Source organism: Oncorhynchus nerka, linkage group LG4 (assembly GCF_034236695.1).
Source record: "Oncorhynchus nerka isolate Pitt River linkage group LG4, Oner_Uvic_2.0, whole genome shotgun sequence".
In the NCBI taxonomy this organism is placed as follows: domain Eukaryota; kingdom Metazoa; phylum Chordata; class Actinopteri; order Salmoniformes; family Salmonidae; genus Oncorhynchus; species Oncorhynchus nerka.
Genome location: NC_088399.1, coordinates 9,169,576 through 9,187,005, shown reverse-complemented (window position 1 = coordinate 9,187,005; position 17,430 = coordinate 9,169,576). Strand labels below are relative to the sequence as shown.

Below are 17,430 nucleotides of genomic sequence, written 5' to 3'. Positions count from 1 at the left end.
CTTTTTATGCACGATCAAATTAAGAGTGATACTTTGCGTTGTCTGAATAGGTGTCCTCTTCAGATTAGCATCATCATATCTCAGTGCTATGTGCTGTAGTAAGAGCCGAGGGGGAGGCTACAGGAGGGACAAGGGTTTTACATCTCAGAAAGGGGTGGAGCTTCATACGGTTCTTCTATTTTTTTGATGCTATAGCGTTCAGTCTATCACGTCCTCCCAATCGCTCAGCACACCACCAAAAACCGTTAACTAACCTAAGACTGACGTGATTTTGACAGGAGTAGACCTACAGGAATTTACGCATTGCTATTTGTTGCGCAATCATACCATTTCTTTGTCAAATTTTTAACTTTTAAAAGTGGCCTACTCTTCGCTATTTTTCTAGCATGTTATTACCCTTATTTTAGCATCGGGGAATCCACTGCAACTTTTGAGAAAAGCAAGTGGTGCCTTGTGACATTGTTATTTTCGCTGTAGCACATTGTGTTGGGTTGCAAGTTGCGCTTGGATTGCTGCTTCTATGGAATCTTGGAAGTTCGTATCAAGACCAGAACAACGAGGATGCCAAGAGGATACGCAGGGAGAATCGGTTGAAGACAACATTCAGACTGAAAACAGCACGGACCTTTTGCATGAATAGGCTACCTGCAAGACACACCTCTATTGCCTAGGCTACTCAGATTAATTAGTGTTAGATAATGAATATCATATTGATTTTAGACTGAAACATAATTTTCATTACATGCTGTGAATTGAAGAAAACTATCAGAGAAGATTTTTTATATAGTCGAGTACCGTTCTCGGTAACCTATAATTTACAATTTTCTGTAACAGATCGCGTTCAATTTTCAATGTGCCATCAGCCGGACAATATTGCTCCTGTATGTGATTGAAACATATACAATCTTCTCTTTTTGCCTCGCTGAAAAGCGCATATTGATTGTGTTGCGGCATCATGATGGAGGAACAAGCCCGGATAATGCAGGCGCTCAGCGGCGTGACTCTGGCTGGCCATTCGGTACAAGGAGGCATGGGACTACCGCCGCCCCACGGACACGAGGGGACCGATGGGGACGGAAGAAAACAAGATATTGGGGACATTCTTCATCAAATAATGACAATTACCGACCAAAGTCTGGACGAGGCGCAAGCAAAGTTGGTCCTTTTGAATTATTTTAATTTCGCGAATTAATAATTCTACACACAGTTGGCGAATAATTTAATTGTGGCTTATTCTGTAGACAGAGGCTACAGTCATAGGCTATAGGCCTATGGCAACTTTTTAAATTGTGACAGATTGTTCATTGGTAGCCTAATGTTCAATAAGGTTGCATAGGCATGATGTCTCATGTGCCCTATCTGGCAAATTGCGTCTTTGACCAATTAAAATATTAACATGATAACGACAAAACGTACAGCGATAACTATACAATTCAATTAATGTGAAGTTGCATACAATAGTGGAACTATATATACCATAAACTCTACATGTGCCCTTGAGGCCTATCAATTTGAGTTATTTCCCCAATTTTAAAGGCACAAAACTGATATTGTAGCTAATGTTGTTACTAACAAGCATTTTTTGTTTCTTTACTGACAAAGGAAACATGGATTGAACTGTCACAGAATGAAACCCGCGCTCTTCAGCGTTCTCTGCGAAATCAAAGAGAAAACAGGTGAGGCGAAAAGCTGTAACTACACTATTTAGGGAACCTTGCCTACTAGCAGTAGGTTTCCATTTGCAGTCCACTCTGTTCTTTGCGCTCGAAAACATCATTTTTTTGTTATCATATAATATATACAGCTACATTTCACAAGATAATCTGTTTGTCATTTAGCAGATGAGATTGAACACCGTTTGCACCAGTTTGACCGTGTTTCAGCTAGAGCACGCGGATGACCTGTGTGCGTTGGTTGGTAATGAATGTGTCTGCATAAGGTGATGGCTAAACAGCACTGTATAATTCACTGAAGCTAACATTATATTGGATGTAGGCCTACTATACTACTAAGGGGGAAATTGAAGTTGAATAACATGAGTTTATATGACGTTGGTTGCCAGCATTTTTCCACCCGAAGAAAACATCACAAAATATTGCCATGGCAGATAAAGAGAATATGTCACACTTTATGAAGAAACTGGCACATTTCTTGTAATTATAATTTAACCATGTGAGTAAACACTCCACTAAGGTTCATTAGATTGGAATGCATGTCTGATTATGTCAAATCTGGATCACACTGTGAAGGATGGATCACAATGTGATCTGGATCACGCTGTGAAGGATGGATCACACTGTGATCTGGATCACACTGTGAAGGATGGATCACAATGTGATCTGGATCACACTGTGAAGGATGGATCACAATGTGATCTGGATCACACTGTGAAGGATGGATCACAATGTGATCTGGATCACACTGTATGTGAAGTTGCTCAGAGAATTGTGACAAGTATTTTCCATCTTCCTTGGTGATGATAGTAGTGTAGTTAAAAACAAGTATAATTCAATAGATTTTACATGGAGACTTCAAGCTACAAAAACACAAGTGTAGCCTATTGTAATATATATTTATGAATGGGTGAGAGGACTATAGATGTCAAAACAAGGTTGGTGACATCATTTTAACACAGAGTGTGGAAAGGTGTGCAATTGAAATTTTTCTGTGATTTGAGAGGGGAGATGGTAAAAGACATATTGACACAAACATAAACACATTTAAAAATGAGTAACTCTCAACCACTGAGGTAATATTAAAATATGATCAGGGTTCAGATTCAGAGATCACAACCCTAAAGCATCGATGATGAAGTGCCATCATCACCAAATAACACCTGTGCTTGGCCAGCTGTGTAGCCATTGTGAGATATGCAGTTCAGAGTGACTTGAGGAAACGAGAGAGAGAGAGAGAGAGAGAGAGAGAGAGAGAGATGACAGCCTCTAGAAATGACTTCAAGCTATAACAAATACATAGGTAGTGTAAGGGCTGAAAGTGAGCATAGCTCCAGATAGAAATGTGGATGTACAGTTTGGCTTCATTAGACACAATAGATGGTTATGGGTTATTACTGGAATATTCATAGGTCATTTTCACAACAATCTCACGTTAAGCCACAAAGTCTCAGCAAGTGATTGCAGTTTTTAATAAATGTTCAGTGTAATTTTTTTTGTGAGTTGTGATTTAAAGGTCTATTATTTCTGTTATAATTGTAAAACTGTTATACTGGTTGGATTATACCGTATGGCACTGTATTGATGATTTATAAAATCTCTTACACTATAAATGATTTTGGACTGAACCAGTCACCGTATTTAGTTTGCAGATACATTTTTGTTGTAAAAAAAATCTCTATGGCTAATTAATTATGTTTCACAAAGCTTAGCTATGACTTGCAAAGGGCTATTGTTATTGGCATTATGCCACATTATGGTTTTTTCTTTTTTTTTTACAAAGGTAAGAGCATAAGCAATGGGTTTTCCAAGTGCTGTTTTGGCAACTTGAGGTAAATGGGGAAAGCTGCACTTTAAGGCCCAATAGGAGCCTCTTGTTATTTTATAAAATACTGCAAAAAAATAAAATAAAGGACGGTTGGGAATCAAATTCCACGTTGCGTTCGCTGGAAAACAATCATTCACTATATCGCTTTCATTGCAGCTTTATTTTTCCTCATATTCCCTTTTAGACATTCCTTGTAAATCACCTTTAGTGTTGAGCCGTGCGTTTCAGGGGGGTTTCACAAGAGCTTGGATTGTTAACAGTGATTGGTCTTTATTTTGACTGTGCTGGGGTTGGGTGCTTACGTCTCTGAGAGGGTTGCCGTGCTGAATATATCTGTTGTGTGTGTGTGTGTGTGTGTATATATATATATATATATATATCTTTTGATTGTACTATAGCTGTGTGTGTTGTTACAAAGGATAGCATGGTCGAAGAGCAATGGTTATTACATGTACAGTGTAAATCAGTGCCTCTGTACTCGGCTGGATAACATTTCTCGTGAACTAATATTTTTTGATGGACTAAACCCAGGAAATGAACAAATATTTATTTATAGCATTTTAATGTTTTGTACATATTCATTTCAGTAGGGAATTGTACATTATTCTCCGAATTTAGTTTAAGACGCTATCAGTCCAAAATATTCTTAGCTGTTATGCAGAGTAAGGGTCAACCTAAAATCCTCATTGGCCAAGTTGGAAACAGAGCACCTCGTCGTTAGAAACAGAAGGCTTCAAGGATCAAATTATACATTTGATGTGAATTGTTTTTGTCAGCAAATGTAACAAATGTTTAGGGACTGCAGCCGAGAAAGATAGAGGAGCCTTTAATTGTGTATGTTTTGTGTGTGTGTGTGTGTGTGTGTGTGTGTGTGTGTGTGTGTGTTTGTATACGGATGACTAGTATGCAATTGGAAAAAGAGCAAAAGCTTGTGAACCTCGCTATGATCTAGCAAATTAAAATGACAAGTACTTTTTTGGTCTATTTACTGTACAAAATGCTAAAATTAGAATTTATATTGGTTTCTTTATTTTTTGGCATTTTACACCATCTTACTATATTACTGGCCAGTGGCCACTGAAAGTATGGATGAAAAGAGTATGTTGAAGCGTTGTGAATGAAAGCCTTGAGACATTTAGCAAATACTCTTAGTCAATGAGTCTCAGTGTCTTCTGCAGGTTGTACCCTAAAGAAGGCTCGGCGAAAGGGTTGGTTAGCTTTATCCGTCCAATTACAGGGAGTGTATATATATATATATAGTGTGAGACATTGTTTCTTTATTTCGATACAGTAATATGGAGTTATAAAAACGAATTAAGCTAATTACGGTGCTAATTAAGTCATTAAGATCTGGGTTTGGGAGCATAAACGATCATACGACAATTAACGAAATTGACCTTGTGACCCCTGAAATCTTTTGTCCAATATTTTGTGGGTTCAGATATGTCTCAGAAACACAGGGAGTGGTTTGGAGTAAACAGATGTACTACCTAGCTTTAGTGGAATCACACCTTTGATGTGCACTCTGTCGTTTTCTCTTACTTTACACTCTGGCAGAGAAGGGAGAGAGATGTTTGCTTGCTGTGTGTTTCAAAAATAAATCTGGGTAGTTCTCTACAAATCCGAGCCCTGGGCATATTTAGCTCTATCCCACATACATCCACTATGATGTGCTAATTACAGGTCTTTTTTTTTTTTTTATATCAAAGGAAACTGTAGTCTGTATAGTGAATATTTAATTACATTTTTCATACATAAGACCAGTGGTGTAAAGTATAAAATACTTCAAAGTACTACTTAAGTATTTTTTGTGGGGTATATGTACTGTACTTTACTATTTATATTTTACTTTGACTCCACTACATTCCCAAATAAAATAATGTACTTAAAAAATTTATTCTGACACCAAAAAGTATTCGTTACATTTCGAATGCTCATGCTGGACGGTAATATGTTCCGATTCACGCACCTATCAATATAATGCTCTGTCATCCCCACTGCCTCTGATCTGGCGGACTCACTTAACACAAGTGGTGCGTTTGTAGATGATGTCTGAGTGTTGGAATGTGCCCCCCATCTGTCCGTAAATAAACGGAGGACTTCTCCCATCTCCCTGTTCTCAAGTACATTTAAAACCAGATTTTTTTTTTTGACTTTTACTCAAGTGGTATTTTACTGGGTGACTTTCACTTTTACTTCTGTCATTTTCTATTAAGGTATCATTACTTTTACTCAAGTAAGACAATTACGATCTTTTCCCACCACTGCATAAGATAAGTGTTACGTTCAGAGTCACAAGCACTATGAAACAGATAGCATTGTTCTAGCATTTGAGGCTTTTTGCAACCCTGGAAGTTACTCCGAGGACAAGGGAAACCAGCTCAGTAAGAAAGTCATTTCACTGCAGTGGATCACAGATTCTGCTCTCAAAACTGCTGGAGCACATTAGAGCTTTGCATTCTGCAAAACACACATCTTGATAATGTGCTCCATATACTTTCTTGCTTGGCTAAATCAATTGTGGGCTTAGATTGTAATAAAGCGAAGTGAGGGCAATTGAAATCATTAAGTTGATTTACCAGCCGGCTCAGATTGAGGAGGTAAGCATTTCTTAAGCCTGTGGGGGACATTCTGTCTCAGGGCAATCAAACAGTGAGCTAATGAGAGGAATAAATCTGTCTGGATTTTCATTAGATAAAGTGCCTGCCACAATAATAATAATAATAATAATAATAATAATGTATGAATAAAATATGAATAATGTATGAATAAACTTGATTGAAAGATGGCTTCTTCTCTCAGAATGTCAGACAACTTTAATAGAACACATCTCAAAACGAGTCCCATTGATTTAATGAATAGAACTCAAATGAAGTTGACCCCTCGTGTACAAAAGCAGTATTCCTCAAAATCAGCAATAGCATTTTTCTTGCTTATGGAGTCATCAGATTATGTTGCTGCTTAACAACAGGTTCTTAGGTTCTGCTGGTGTGCTTCCGCCCTCGCCTTGGCTCATAGGCGGTTGTTAAGATGGCCTCATGAACCAGTGGTTTGGAAAATGGACTAGATCGTGAACATTGTCGGTGGAAATCCCTGATGTGATGTTTGATGCTCCTTGAAGCACAGCGTGAGCTGCTTCTCACAGTATATTGAGTATATACTGTCTTTTATGAATACACTGCTTGTTGTTAGCATCAATGGACAGTGGCTTTAGCATCTAGTCATGCTACTAGGCACGATTATTTTCTTACATTTCTATAAACTGCCGTACGTTTGTTTTAAGTAGTAGTGGCTTATTTATAACAGCTAATATCTTCCCCGTTTTTCTTGTTTCAACCTCATGTTCCTGCTGTACACTGAAGCATGCTGGGATTGCAAAGTATGTTATTTTTGTGTGTGTGTGTGTGTGTGTTTCGAAAACAAAAGAATACAGTCGATTCGACTTCTTCTCCTCCCCTTCATCAATTTCCCTTTCTCTTTCCTTTGTCATAGCTGTGAGGGGTTTTACTGCGGTTCAGACGTAAACGCGGTCTCTAATTGTTTTTCACACATAAGCTATGCTAATGAGGCTCCGTGGCGACTAGCGTAGCAATTAGCATCCTCCGACAATTTTTTTTTTAGCAGGTTAATTGCATAAATGTTCCCGACTGCACGTCTGACTTGTTAATTAGGCTTGACAGGGATGGTGGAATTGCGATCCGGAGGCGGTGGCAGCAACTAGGAGTGACTGGCCGTCAAAGTTAAAGAGCCACGATTGATTAGAGACGATGGTTAGGCCTGTACACTGTTGCCGGAAACATGGACGTGGTAACAATATGTTCTCTGAGTTAAAGTACCAGCCTTAGGCTCACTGTGTTGTTAGTAGGTCTGAAAAGGGGGCTAACTTAGCAAGCAGGTCACTACATTGATCTACACCAGGGATGGGCAACTTTTGATTGGGGTGGGGGCCACAAGACATCCATATCCATGCATGCTGTCAGTGCCAGTCTTTAGCCATTTGGGGGCCACTAAGATATACATTTTGTTGCGAGCAAAACATTTCAGTGGCTATCCTATTGACAGCGAGGTTTTAGAATTCATTTCCTGCAATTCTGCACATTTTGCCATAGGGTGGAGAGAAATGTTTGCCGTTTTTACCATGATATGTGAGTGAGAGTGACTAACGAATTCAATGTGGGACCCCCAGTCCTTCATTTGACCATGATTACTACAAGTTTAGATAGCTGGCAAGACTAACTTATCAATCAAAAAAATAAATAATAGCTGACATGAGCTAATTGAGTGACAAGATAAAACCTGCTGATGCACAACCACATTTCAAAATGGCACCTTTTTGTTTTCTATTCTACATTAAGTTGAGACCTCGACTGAGTTGGCCAAAAAAATAAAACATTTAAATATATTGATCCGCGGTCCTACATGCCAGTTGCCCATCCCTTATCTACACATTGAACCTCTGGCTTGGTTTCTTGATAAACCATACGACCATTTAAAACCAAAGGTGCGTTTACGATATTATTCTTAAATCGCTTATATGTCAGTAAAAAAAGAAACAAAAAAAACATCACACAATATGATAATGTGCATTTTTGGTTTTTGAGATGAAGAATTGTTTGAAAATGAAAACGTTCTTGCAAAAGCAAAGAAATCACATATTTATTAATTATTCCCCCCCCCTGCAACACATAACAGTGATTTGGTCAACTTTGAGTCATGGCTGGGCCTACACCCTCTGTGAAGAGGGTGTGGAAGTGAGACGAGGACCAATAGCGCTCCATCAACGTCGCAGCCTCTTAAAGCGGGTCGTCGGGCCTGATGTGTTTCTACAGCCGAGTGCTTGTGAGCAGCACGGTTCCCCAGTAAAAGAGAACCAGCTGATGAATTTGACATTGCCTCCCGACGCCTCTGCACCCCTCCCTTCCTCCAGGTTAACCAAATTGTGCTCAAGTATTGCAGCATTACATTTTCATTTCGAAAAGTAAACGTTCCGCCTGGCGCCGTTCTCAATATTTTACATCCCTCCCACGACACGCGTATATGCAATAAGTGCCATTTGTGATGTCATCCATAATTTTGTCACCGGGGATAAAAGCTTCAGAGGGCGCCCACCCGCCACCATCCTTAGCCCATATATTTTATGATGGGGGAATATAACATCAGCAAGGCTGTTGAACTTTTCTCCAGTCTGCAATGTGCACACAAAGCCATTTCCTCATGTTATGATGTATTAAGGAATTATTTTATATCCCCCCCCCCCCCTATCTCTGCATGCTGCATCGTAACAAATACACACATAACTCATTTTCTCCCTCCCTCTGTGGATAAGACCCCATTTTGTATCCAGACATTCTTATTTTACAACATTCATTTGGGTTGCGCGGTAAGTGTATTGTCTGCAAATCGTATTCATATGAATCGTACGTTTCTGATTTCAGAGGCCAACACTATCTACGCTGCGCCGTACAACAACATTCAACTTGAGCCTTGTGTTTTCTTGTGTTGTTTAAACACAGTCTTGAATATCCTTCATCTCAAGACTATGGTGGTTTTGAACACTTCATAGTGGGAACCAATGTTCTGTTACAACGGTTAAATGGGAGATGAGATGAGGTCCAAGGGAGTTGCATTCTACAAAAGCTAATGCAGTTTACAATGATGACAGGACAGGACAGCTCTAGACAGTGCTATTTATAGGCTTCTTGTATCGTAAGGTGAAGCTCTCTGCAATAAAAAAAATCCCTGTGATGCTTATACACAGAATAGATACGTTTGATTTCATTCTCTTGCTGTTTGAAACATTGAAACTTAAGACAGGAAATACAGCTGCTAACAAGCAACAGGTATTCTTCTTCTTCTGTACATTGTAATAATGTCTTTCTGGTACAATATTGTTTTTTATTTTTTATTCTCATAGCTATTTGAGGTTTTTTTTGTCTTGAGATGCTTCCTTCTCTTGTTTTGTCTCTGTCAACAAATTTAAATTGCAATAAATGAACTGCCATTGAGATGAATAAGGTGAAGTTAAAAAAAAAATCAAAGTTTCACTTGCATTTCTAAACAGGAAATCATGCAGTAACAGTTGAAGAATTCAGGTTCTGCATATAATTAAACTTAGATTACAGTATGAGCCTGTAGAAAGAGCAAATAGGGAAACAATGTCAATTTCATGCATAGTGCAATCAAGAAAGCTTTTTATTTTGTTAAAAATCTAAATGTTGAGTTGTTACACGTAATGTGACTCTCATGTTGTGTTAGTGAATAATTAAGCCTTCTGATTACGTTTTTTTCTGAAAAGAAAATCAGTTTTTAGTTTGTCGGTTTTGTACACCACCCTAAAAAAAAAAAAAAGTGGTTATAAAAATATTTTTCACAGTGGTTTAGTTGGCACAATGTTTCTCTACACTATACTTGTTTTGTCACGTAAACTGAAATTAGGCGAACTATTCGAAATTTTAGCAACCAGGAAATGGCTGAGCAATTTCTACATAGTGCGTCTTTAACAAGACTGTCATCAATGTCCGAGTCCCAAATGGCACCCAATTCCCTATATAATGTACTACTTTTGACCAGGACCTGCTGGTCAAGTGTAGTGCACTATGTAGGGAATAGGGTGCCAATTGGGAGGCAACCTATGTCCTCACATGATCCTTGTACAGTACATTTCACTGCTGAATTGGAGGGGGGGAAAAAACGATTTAAAAAGAAAACCAACAAAAAAAAACGCATCGCCATGAAAATTTAATCAGCGTTTTTCTGCCGCTTTAATAAGACAAATAATTCTTATTGGCTGCCGGCTTTGAGGTTTCTGTATATTTAATTCATTATAACCACTGTGCTCTTGGAGTGCAGCGGGGCTCAGTGCACTTCACTTCGCTTTGCTGCCTGCCAAGAGGCGAGGGTGAAACACTTAAACGGCCATGTAAAAGGCAGCAGATCTGAAGCCCTCAGAGAAAGTTTTTTTTTTTAAAGCTGCCGGCTCTTTGAAGAACTGCTGGAGGGATTTTAGTTTATTAGAACATGTTTTTAAGAGGCTTTTTACGCCTCGCCCTTAGAGAACATCCTAACCAATTCACTTACCGACTTTATCGGGGGAAGGAAGAAAGTTGGGGACAAATTAGTGAGCATGAATCTTCTGATTGTGGAGAAACAAAAGAAGAAATAATATAAAAAGAAAAACACATTTTAAAGGTTGATTTGTAATTTTCAAAAGCGGATTGTTAAAATGAGCTTATTGTTACTCTCAATTCAAAGGTGTATACAATAAATGTGTGTGAATTGGATGCTCCTCTCTTTCACACTCTCTCACAGAGAGGTGTGTGTTGAACGTCTGTATTATTGCTAACCCTGTCTCTTCTCTGCCGATCCCTTGAAGTTGATTATGTTTTTCTTCCATACAAGCGCAATGGAAAGATGGCCACTTGCCAGTGTCTATGGTGCTGGCCAGTGTTATGTTAACACTGAAAAACGCCTGTTTTTCCCTCCGTCCGAAAAACAAAATATGTAATTGAAAGAGATCCCAGAGCTGAAGACTTAAAGGAGATTTTATGGTTTAGTTTCTACGTGATGATGGTTTGTTTCTGGTCTGAATAATAGTGTTAATTTATTATTTCAATAAATGTTAAGACTTTGGGAATGGTCATTAGTAACCATTAGTAAGTTGTTACAAGAGTAATTACAGTGTAACTTCAACTTCATGTTCAGTGTTAATATCTATAGCTTAATAACATGTGATATATCATAGCCACTAAAAAGTTGTATTGTAATGTTGGTTGCATTGCTCTGAAAATACCAAACATGTAATTCAAGCCAGAGTTATTTTACCTGATGCAAAGGTCAGCGCCAAAGACATAGATATAGGCCTAGACATGCCAATAACTTTCCATGATTGCATGTTATTGCATCTCTACTTTAATTGTAGTTTCTCACAACAAATCGGAGGGAAATGTAACTTGCCTTCGAGAGAATGCTGTTGCGTTGTGTTCCAAAAGACAAGGGCCATCTCTCTCCACCTTACAGTATGAGTGGAGACAAGGGCCATCTCTCTCCACCTTACAGTATGAGTGGAGACAGGCTCTCTCCACCTTACAGTATGAGTGGAGACAAGGGCCATCTCTCTCCACCTTACAGTATGAGTGGAGACAGGCTCTCTCCACCTTACTGTATGAGTGGAGACAGGCTCTCTCCACCTTACAGTATGAGTGGAGACAGGCTCTCTCTACCTTACAGTATGAGTGGAGACAGGCTCTCTCCACCTTACAGTATGAGTGGAGACAGGCTCTCTCCACCTTACAGTATGAGTGGAGACAGGCTCTCTCTACCTTACAGTATGAGTGGAGACAGGCTCTCTCCACATTACAGTATGAGTGGAGACAGGCTCTCTCCACCTTACAGTATGAGTGGAGACAGGCTCTCTCCACCTTACAGTATGAGTGGACACAGGCTCTCTCCACCTTACAGTATGAGTGGAGACAGGCTCTCTCTACCTTACAGTATGAGTGGAGACAGGCTCTCTCCACCTTACAGTATGAGTGGAGACAGGCTCTCTCCACCTTACAGTATGAGTGGAGACAGGCTCTCTCCACATTACAGTATGAGTGGAGACAGGCTCTCTCCACATTACAGTATGAGTGGAGACAGGCTCTCTCCACCTTACAGTATGAGTGGAGACAGGCTCTCTCCACCTTACAGTATGAGTGGAGACAGGCTCTCTCCACCTTACAGTATGAGTGGAGACAGGCTCTCTCCACCTTACAGTATGAGTGGAGACAGGCTCTCTCCACATTACAGTATGAGTGGAGACAGGCTCTCTCCACATTACAGTATGAGTGGAGACAGGCTCTCTCCACCTTACAGTATGAGTGGAGACAGGGAGCTTCCCTGGACTGGTTTTTTTGCTTCTCGGATCATTTCTGTCTTTCAAAATGATTGCTATATTCTAAGGAACCTAAGGAGTAAATAGTTTGAACTTTTGGAAAGAACAACTTAGCAGGTATAGTAAAAATACACCCTTTTATGGCTCATATTTTCCACCAGACTTTATTTTGGTGCTACTGCGTAGTCAAGACAACCACTATGTGTACAGACGCCTCACACTCACACATGTGAAACAATCTACACAGTTGCTGTCACAGTTTCCAAAACTACAAATAGACATTTCAAGCATATGAACCAATGATAATATAGTGGAACTATCCTTTAACTATAGCACTACATTCTGTATAAGAATAGAACTAGACTTGAACTATCCTATAACTTTAACTAGCCTTTAACTAGCCTATAGCATTGCATTCTGTATAAGAATAGAGCTAGACTTGAACTATCCTATAACTTTAACTAGCCTTTAACTAGCCTATAGCATTGCATTCTGTATAAGAACAGAGCTAGACTTGAACTATCCTATAACTTTAACTAGCCTTTAACTAGCCTATAGCATTGCATTCTGTATAAGAACAGAGCTAGACTTGAACTATCCTATAACTTTAACTAGCCTTTAACTAGCCTATAGCATTGCATTCTGTATAAGAACAGAGCTAGACTTGAACTATCCTATAACTTTAACTAGCCTTTAACTAGCCTATAGCATTGCATTCTGTATAAGAATAGAGCTAGACTTGAACTATCCTATAACTTTAACTAGCCTTTAACTAGCCTATAGCATTGCATTCTGTATAAGAATAGAGCTAGACTTGAACTATCCTATAACTTTAACTAGCCTTTAACTAGCCTATAGCATTGCATTCTGTATAAGAATAGAGCTAGACTTTAACTATCCTATAACTTTAACTAGCCTTTAACTAGCCTATAGCATTGCATTCTGTATAAGAATAGAGCTAGACTTGAACTATCCTATAACTTTAACTAGCCTTTAACTAGCCTATAGCACTACATTCTGTATAAGAATAGAGCTAGACTTTAACTATCCTATAACTTTAACTAGCCTTTAACTAGCCTATAGCACTCCATTCTGTATTATAATAATAGAGCTAGTCTTTAACTATACTATAACTAGCCTTTAACTATCATATAACTAGCCTTTAACTATCATATAACTAGCCTCTAACTAGCCTTTAACTATCCTATAACTAGCCTCTAACTAGCCTTTAACTAGCCTATAGCACTACATTCTGTATAAGAATAGAGCTAGTCTTTAACGAGCCTTTAACTTTAACTATCCTATAACTAGCCTTTAACTATACTATAACTAGCCTTTAACTATCCTATAACTAGCCTTTAACTATCATATAACTAGCCTTTAACTATCATATAACTAGCCTCTAACTAGCCTCTAACTAGCCTTTAACTAGCCTATAGCACTACATTCTGTATAAGAATAGAGCTAGTCTTTAACGAGCCTTTAACTTTAACTATCCTATAACTAGCCTTTAACTATACATTAGCTAGCCTTTAACTATACTTTATCTAGCCTTTAACTATACTTTAGCTAGCCTTTAACTAGCCTTTATCTAGCCTATAGCACTACAATCTGTATATGAACAGATATTGCCTTTAACTAGCCTTGAACTAGCCTTTAACTAGGTTTTAACTTTAACTAGCCTTGAACTAGCTTATAGCACTTCATTTTGTATAATAATAGAGCTAGCCTTTAACTAGCTTTTAACTAGCCTTTAACTTTCATATAACTAGCCTTTAACTAGCCCTTAATTGTCCCATAACTAGCCTTTAACTAGCTTCTAACTAGCCTATAGCACTAGATTCTGTATAAGAATATAATTAGCCTTTAACTAGCCTTTTAAGCCTTGTAGTGTTCAGACAATGAACGGCGATTGCAATGTGCCAAAACGAGTAAAAACCCGAAAACGATTCCATATTTCACTACATTCCACATTCTTCTATACACATATCCCAAACATTATGCTAAGGCTTAGCATAAGTAGGACATTTTTCCTAGTAGTGTTTAAAATGTGCTTATCTAGCCGACGTTTAAACCTTAGTGATTACGCTTGTGTCTTTTATGGCACCTTAGGATAATTGTTTGTGAAATGTTTATGATTTTTTTTGTGGATCAATTCTTGTTGCTGTAAAAAAGGTAGCTAAAAGAGGGGAAAATATGCGGTATCTTTTTCTGTGTCTTCTCCCACAATGAAATGATGGTTGTCGGTGTCTGGGAGGTCTTGATTGGGAACGTGTACACCTAATCAGATAGGATTCTCACACAGCACTTCTTCTTTTTCTAATCTCAATGTAAACATTTTTTTATTTTTTTACAACCATCAGGTAAAGGTGTTAAATGTAACTACGTCATAGCTGTGATACTGCCCTTGTGACCAAAAGAGGATGTTGTGACAAATCTCTTTAGGAACAAATCTTCTTCATAAAAAAAATAAGAATTCTTCAGCGGAGATTCGAGTTGAAAAATAAACTCCGATAAACACGATGAAGTTTATTGTTTTGTTTTTCAAAAGTTGACTGTCCACCAAATGTGGAGAGGCTTCAGATATGTGGATAAATAGCGAGTCGGACTGTTCTGGAAGTTAGTGAGAGCTGTAGGCCGTAAAATGCTATAACTTTCAACTGAGGTGAATCTCGCTTTTCTGGACATAATTGCGGTGTCCAATTCTTATTTCTTCTACTGTACACTTCCTGTCATGACCAAAAAGTTACTCCAGTATACCGTTGTCAGCCGGTTGACAGTGGAAGGGTAGCTAGCGCTTGGTGCTGCAGACAACATGACAGTGGAGGGCTAGCTAGCGCTTGGTGCTGCAGACAACATGCTCTGTTTGACAGTGGAAGCACCAGCGAGAGTTCAGCCCGAGAGACAAATCCCCCCACACACACACACACACACACACACACACACACACACAGGCAATTAAAAGTATCCTGGAAGGAGTGTAGACGTGACATGGTCCTGAATGACTTTAGATGGAGTACAGGTAGACACTGACAGAATTAGGGAAAGGAAGAGAAAGAGAAGTTCATCAGTAGAAAAGGATGAAAAGAGAGAGGAGTGATTCAATGAACGTTTGTTGGTCAAATGGATGGAGTAGAGAGGAGAGGAGGCATCCGCCTGTCTGTCTCTCTCCCACCCACCCGGTCTAGTCAGACTGCTGCACTCTCCTTGACGCTCGCAAGTCAGTGGCAATATATCACTGTCAGGACCTAACGGAGCTAGCCCCCCACGCCAACTCCCCAAGCACCTACCTACCTGGGTTAGTTATCCCTACATCAGAACAGGCTCTCGACACCACCACCACCACCACCACCAATGCACACTACCTACCTGGGTTAGTTATCCCTACATCAGAACAGGCTCTCAACACCACCACCACCACCACCAACGCACACTACCTACCTGGGTTAGTTATCCCTACATCAGAACAGGCTCTCAACACCACCACCACCACCAACCACCACCACCACCAACGCACACTACCTACCTGGGTTAGTTATCCCTACATCAGAACAGGCTCTCAACACCACCACCACCACCACCACTACACCTGGGTTAGTTATCCCTACACAGAACAGGCCACCACCACCACCACCAACGCACACTACCTACCTGGGTTAGTTATCCCTACATCAGAACAGGCTCTCAACACCACCACCACCACCACCAACGCACACTACCTACCTGGGTTAGTTATCCCTACATCAGAACAGGCTCTCAACACCACCACCACCACCACCACCAACGCACACTACCTACCTGGGTTAGTTATCCCTACATCAGAACAGGCTCTCAACACCACCACCACCACCAACGCACACTACCTACCTGGGTTAGTTATCCCTACATCAGAACAGGCTCTCAACACCACCACCACCACCACCAACGCACACTACCTACCTGGGTTAGTTATCCCTACATCAGAACAGGCTCTCGACACCACCACCACCACCACCACCACCAACGCACACTACCTACCTGGGTTAGTTATCCCTACATCAGAACAGGCTCTCGACACCACCACCACCACCACCACCACCACTAACGCACACTACCTCCCACTTCATCTTTCAAACCTCCGAGCGTGGTCATTACAACTAAACAGGCAAATTGGACAGTGTTTTGCTTAGTTGAATGATTCTGCCATTCTCCACTGAGAAATAGTGTTTCTCTGTGTGTCTCTGTTAGGGCTCGGTGATATGGACAAAAATATATATTGTGCAGTGAGGAAGAAAGTACCCAATTGTCATACTTGAGTAAAAGTCAAGATATCTTAACAGAAAATGACTCAAGTAACAGTTTTAAATATACTTATTAAGTATCAAATGTAATTGTTAAAGTATCAAATTCCTTATATTAAGCAAAGCAAGCGGTACCATATTTGATTTAAATGATTATAAATATATTTTTTCAGATAGCCAGGGGCACACTTCCACAATCAGACATCATTTACAAATGAAAGCGTTTGTGTTTAGTGAGTCCAGCAGATCAGAGGCAATAGGGATGACCAGGGATGTTCTCTTGTGTGTGAATGACTACAGTAGTTTTCAGAATGACTACAGTCCAGAATGACTACAGTCCAGAATGACTACAGTAGTTTTCAGAATGACTACAGTCCAGAATGACTACAGTAGTTTTCAGAATGACTACAGTCCAGAATGACTACAGTTCAGAATGACTACAATCCAGAATGACTACAGTCCAGAATGACTACAGTTCAGAATGACTACAATCCAGAATGACTACAGTTCAGAATGGCTACAGTCCAGAATGACTACAGTTCAGAATGACTACAGTTCAGAATGGCTACAGTTCAGAATGACTACAATCCAGAATGACTACAGTCCAGAATGACTACAGTTCAGAATGACTACAATCCAGAATGACTACAGTTCAGAATGGCTACAGTCCAGAATGGATACAATCTAGAATGACAACAGTCCAGAATGACTACAGTCCAGAATGACTACAGTTCAGAATGACTACAGTCCAGAATGACTACAGTTCAGAATGACTAC

General features: G+C 39.5%; 1 protein-coding gene across 5 annotated transcripts in view; it reads left to right on the top strand.

The window, feature by feature from the left end:
- Positions 1–209: 209 nt before the first annotated feature.
- Positions 210–17,430, top strand: part of LOC115126271 (pre-B-cell leukemia transcription factor 3-like) — a 172,890-nt gene continuing 155,669 nt past the window's right edge. For all 5 annotated transcript variants that reach the window (XM_065017203.1, XM_065017201.1, XM_065017202.1 and 2 more), the window contains exons 1-2: positions 210–1,155; positions 1,603–1,676. In XM_065017203.1, the coding sequence (XP_064873275.1) occupies positions 956–1,155; positions 1,603–1,676 (274 nt within the window). In that variant the 5' untranslated portion in view covers positions 210–955. The remainder of the gene's footprint in view (positions 1,156–1,602; positions 1,677–17,430) is intronic.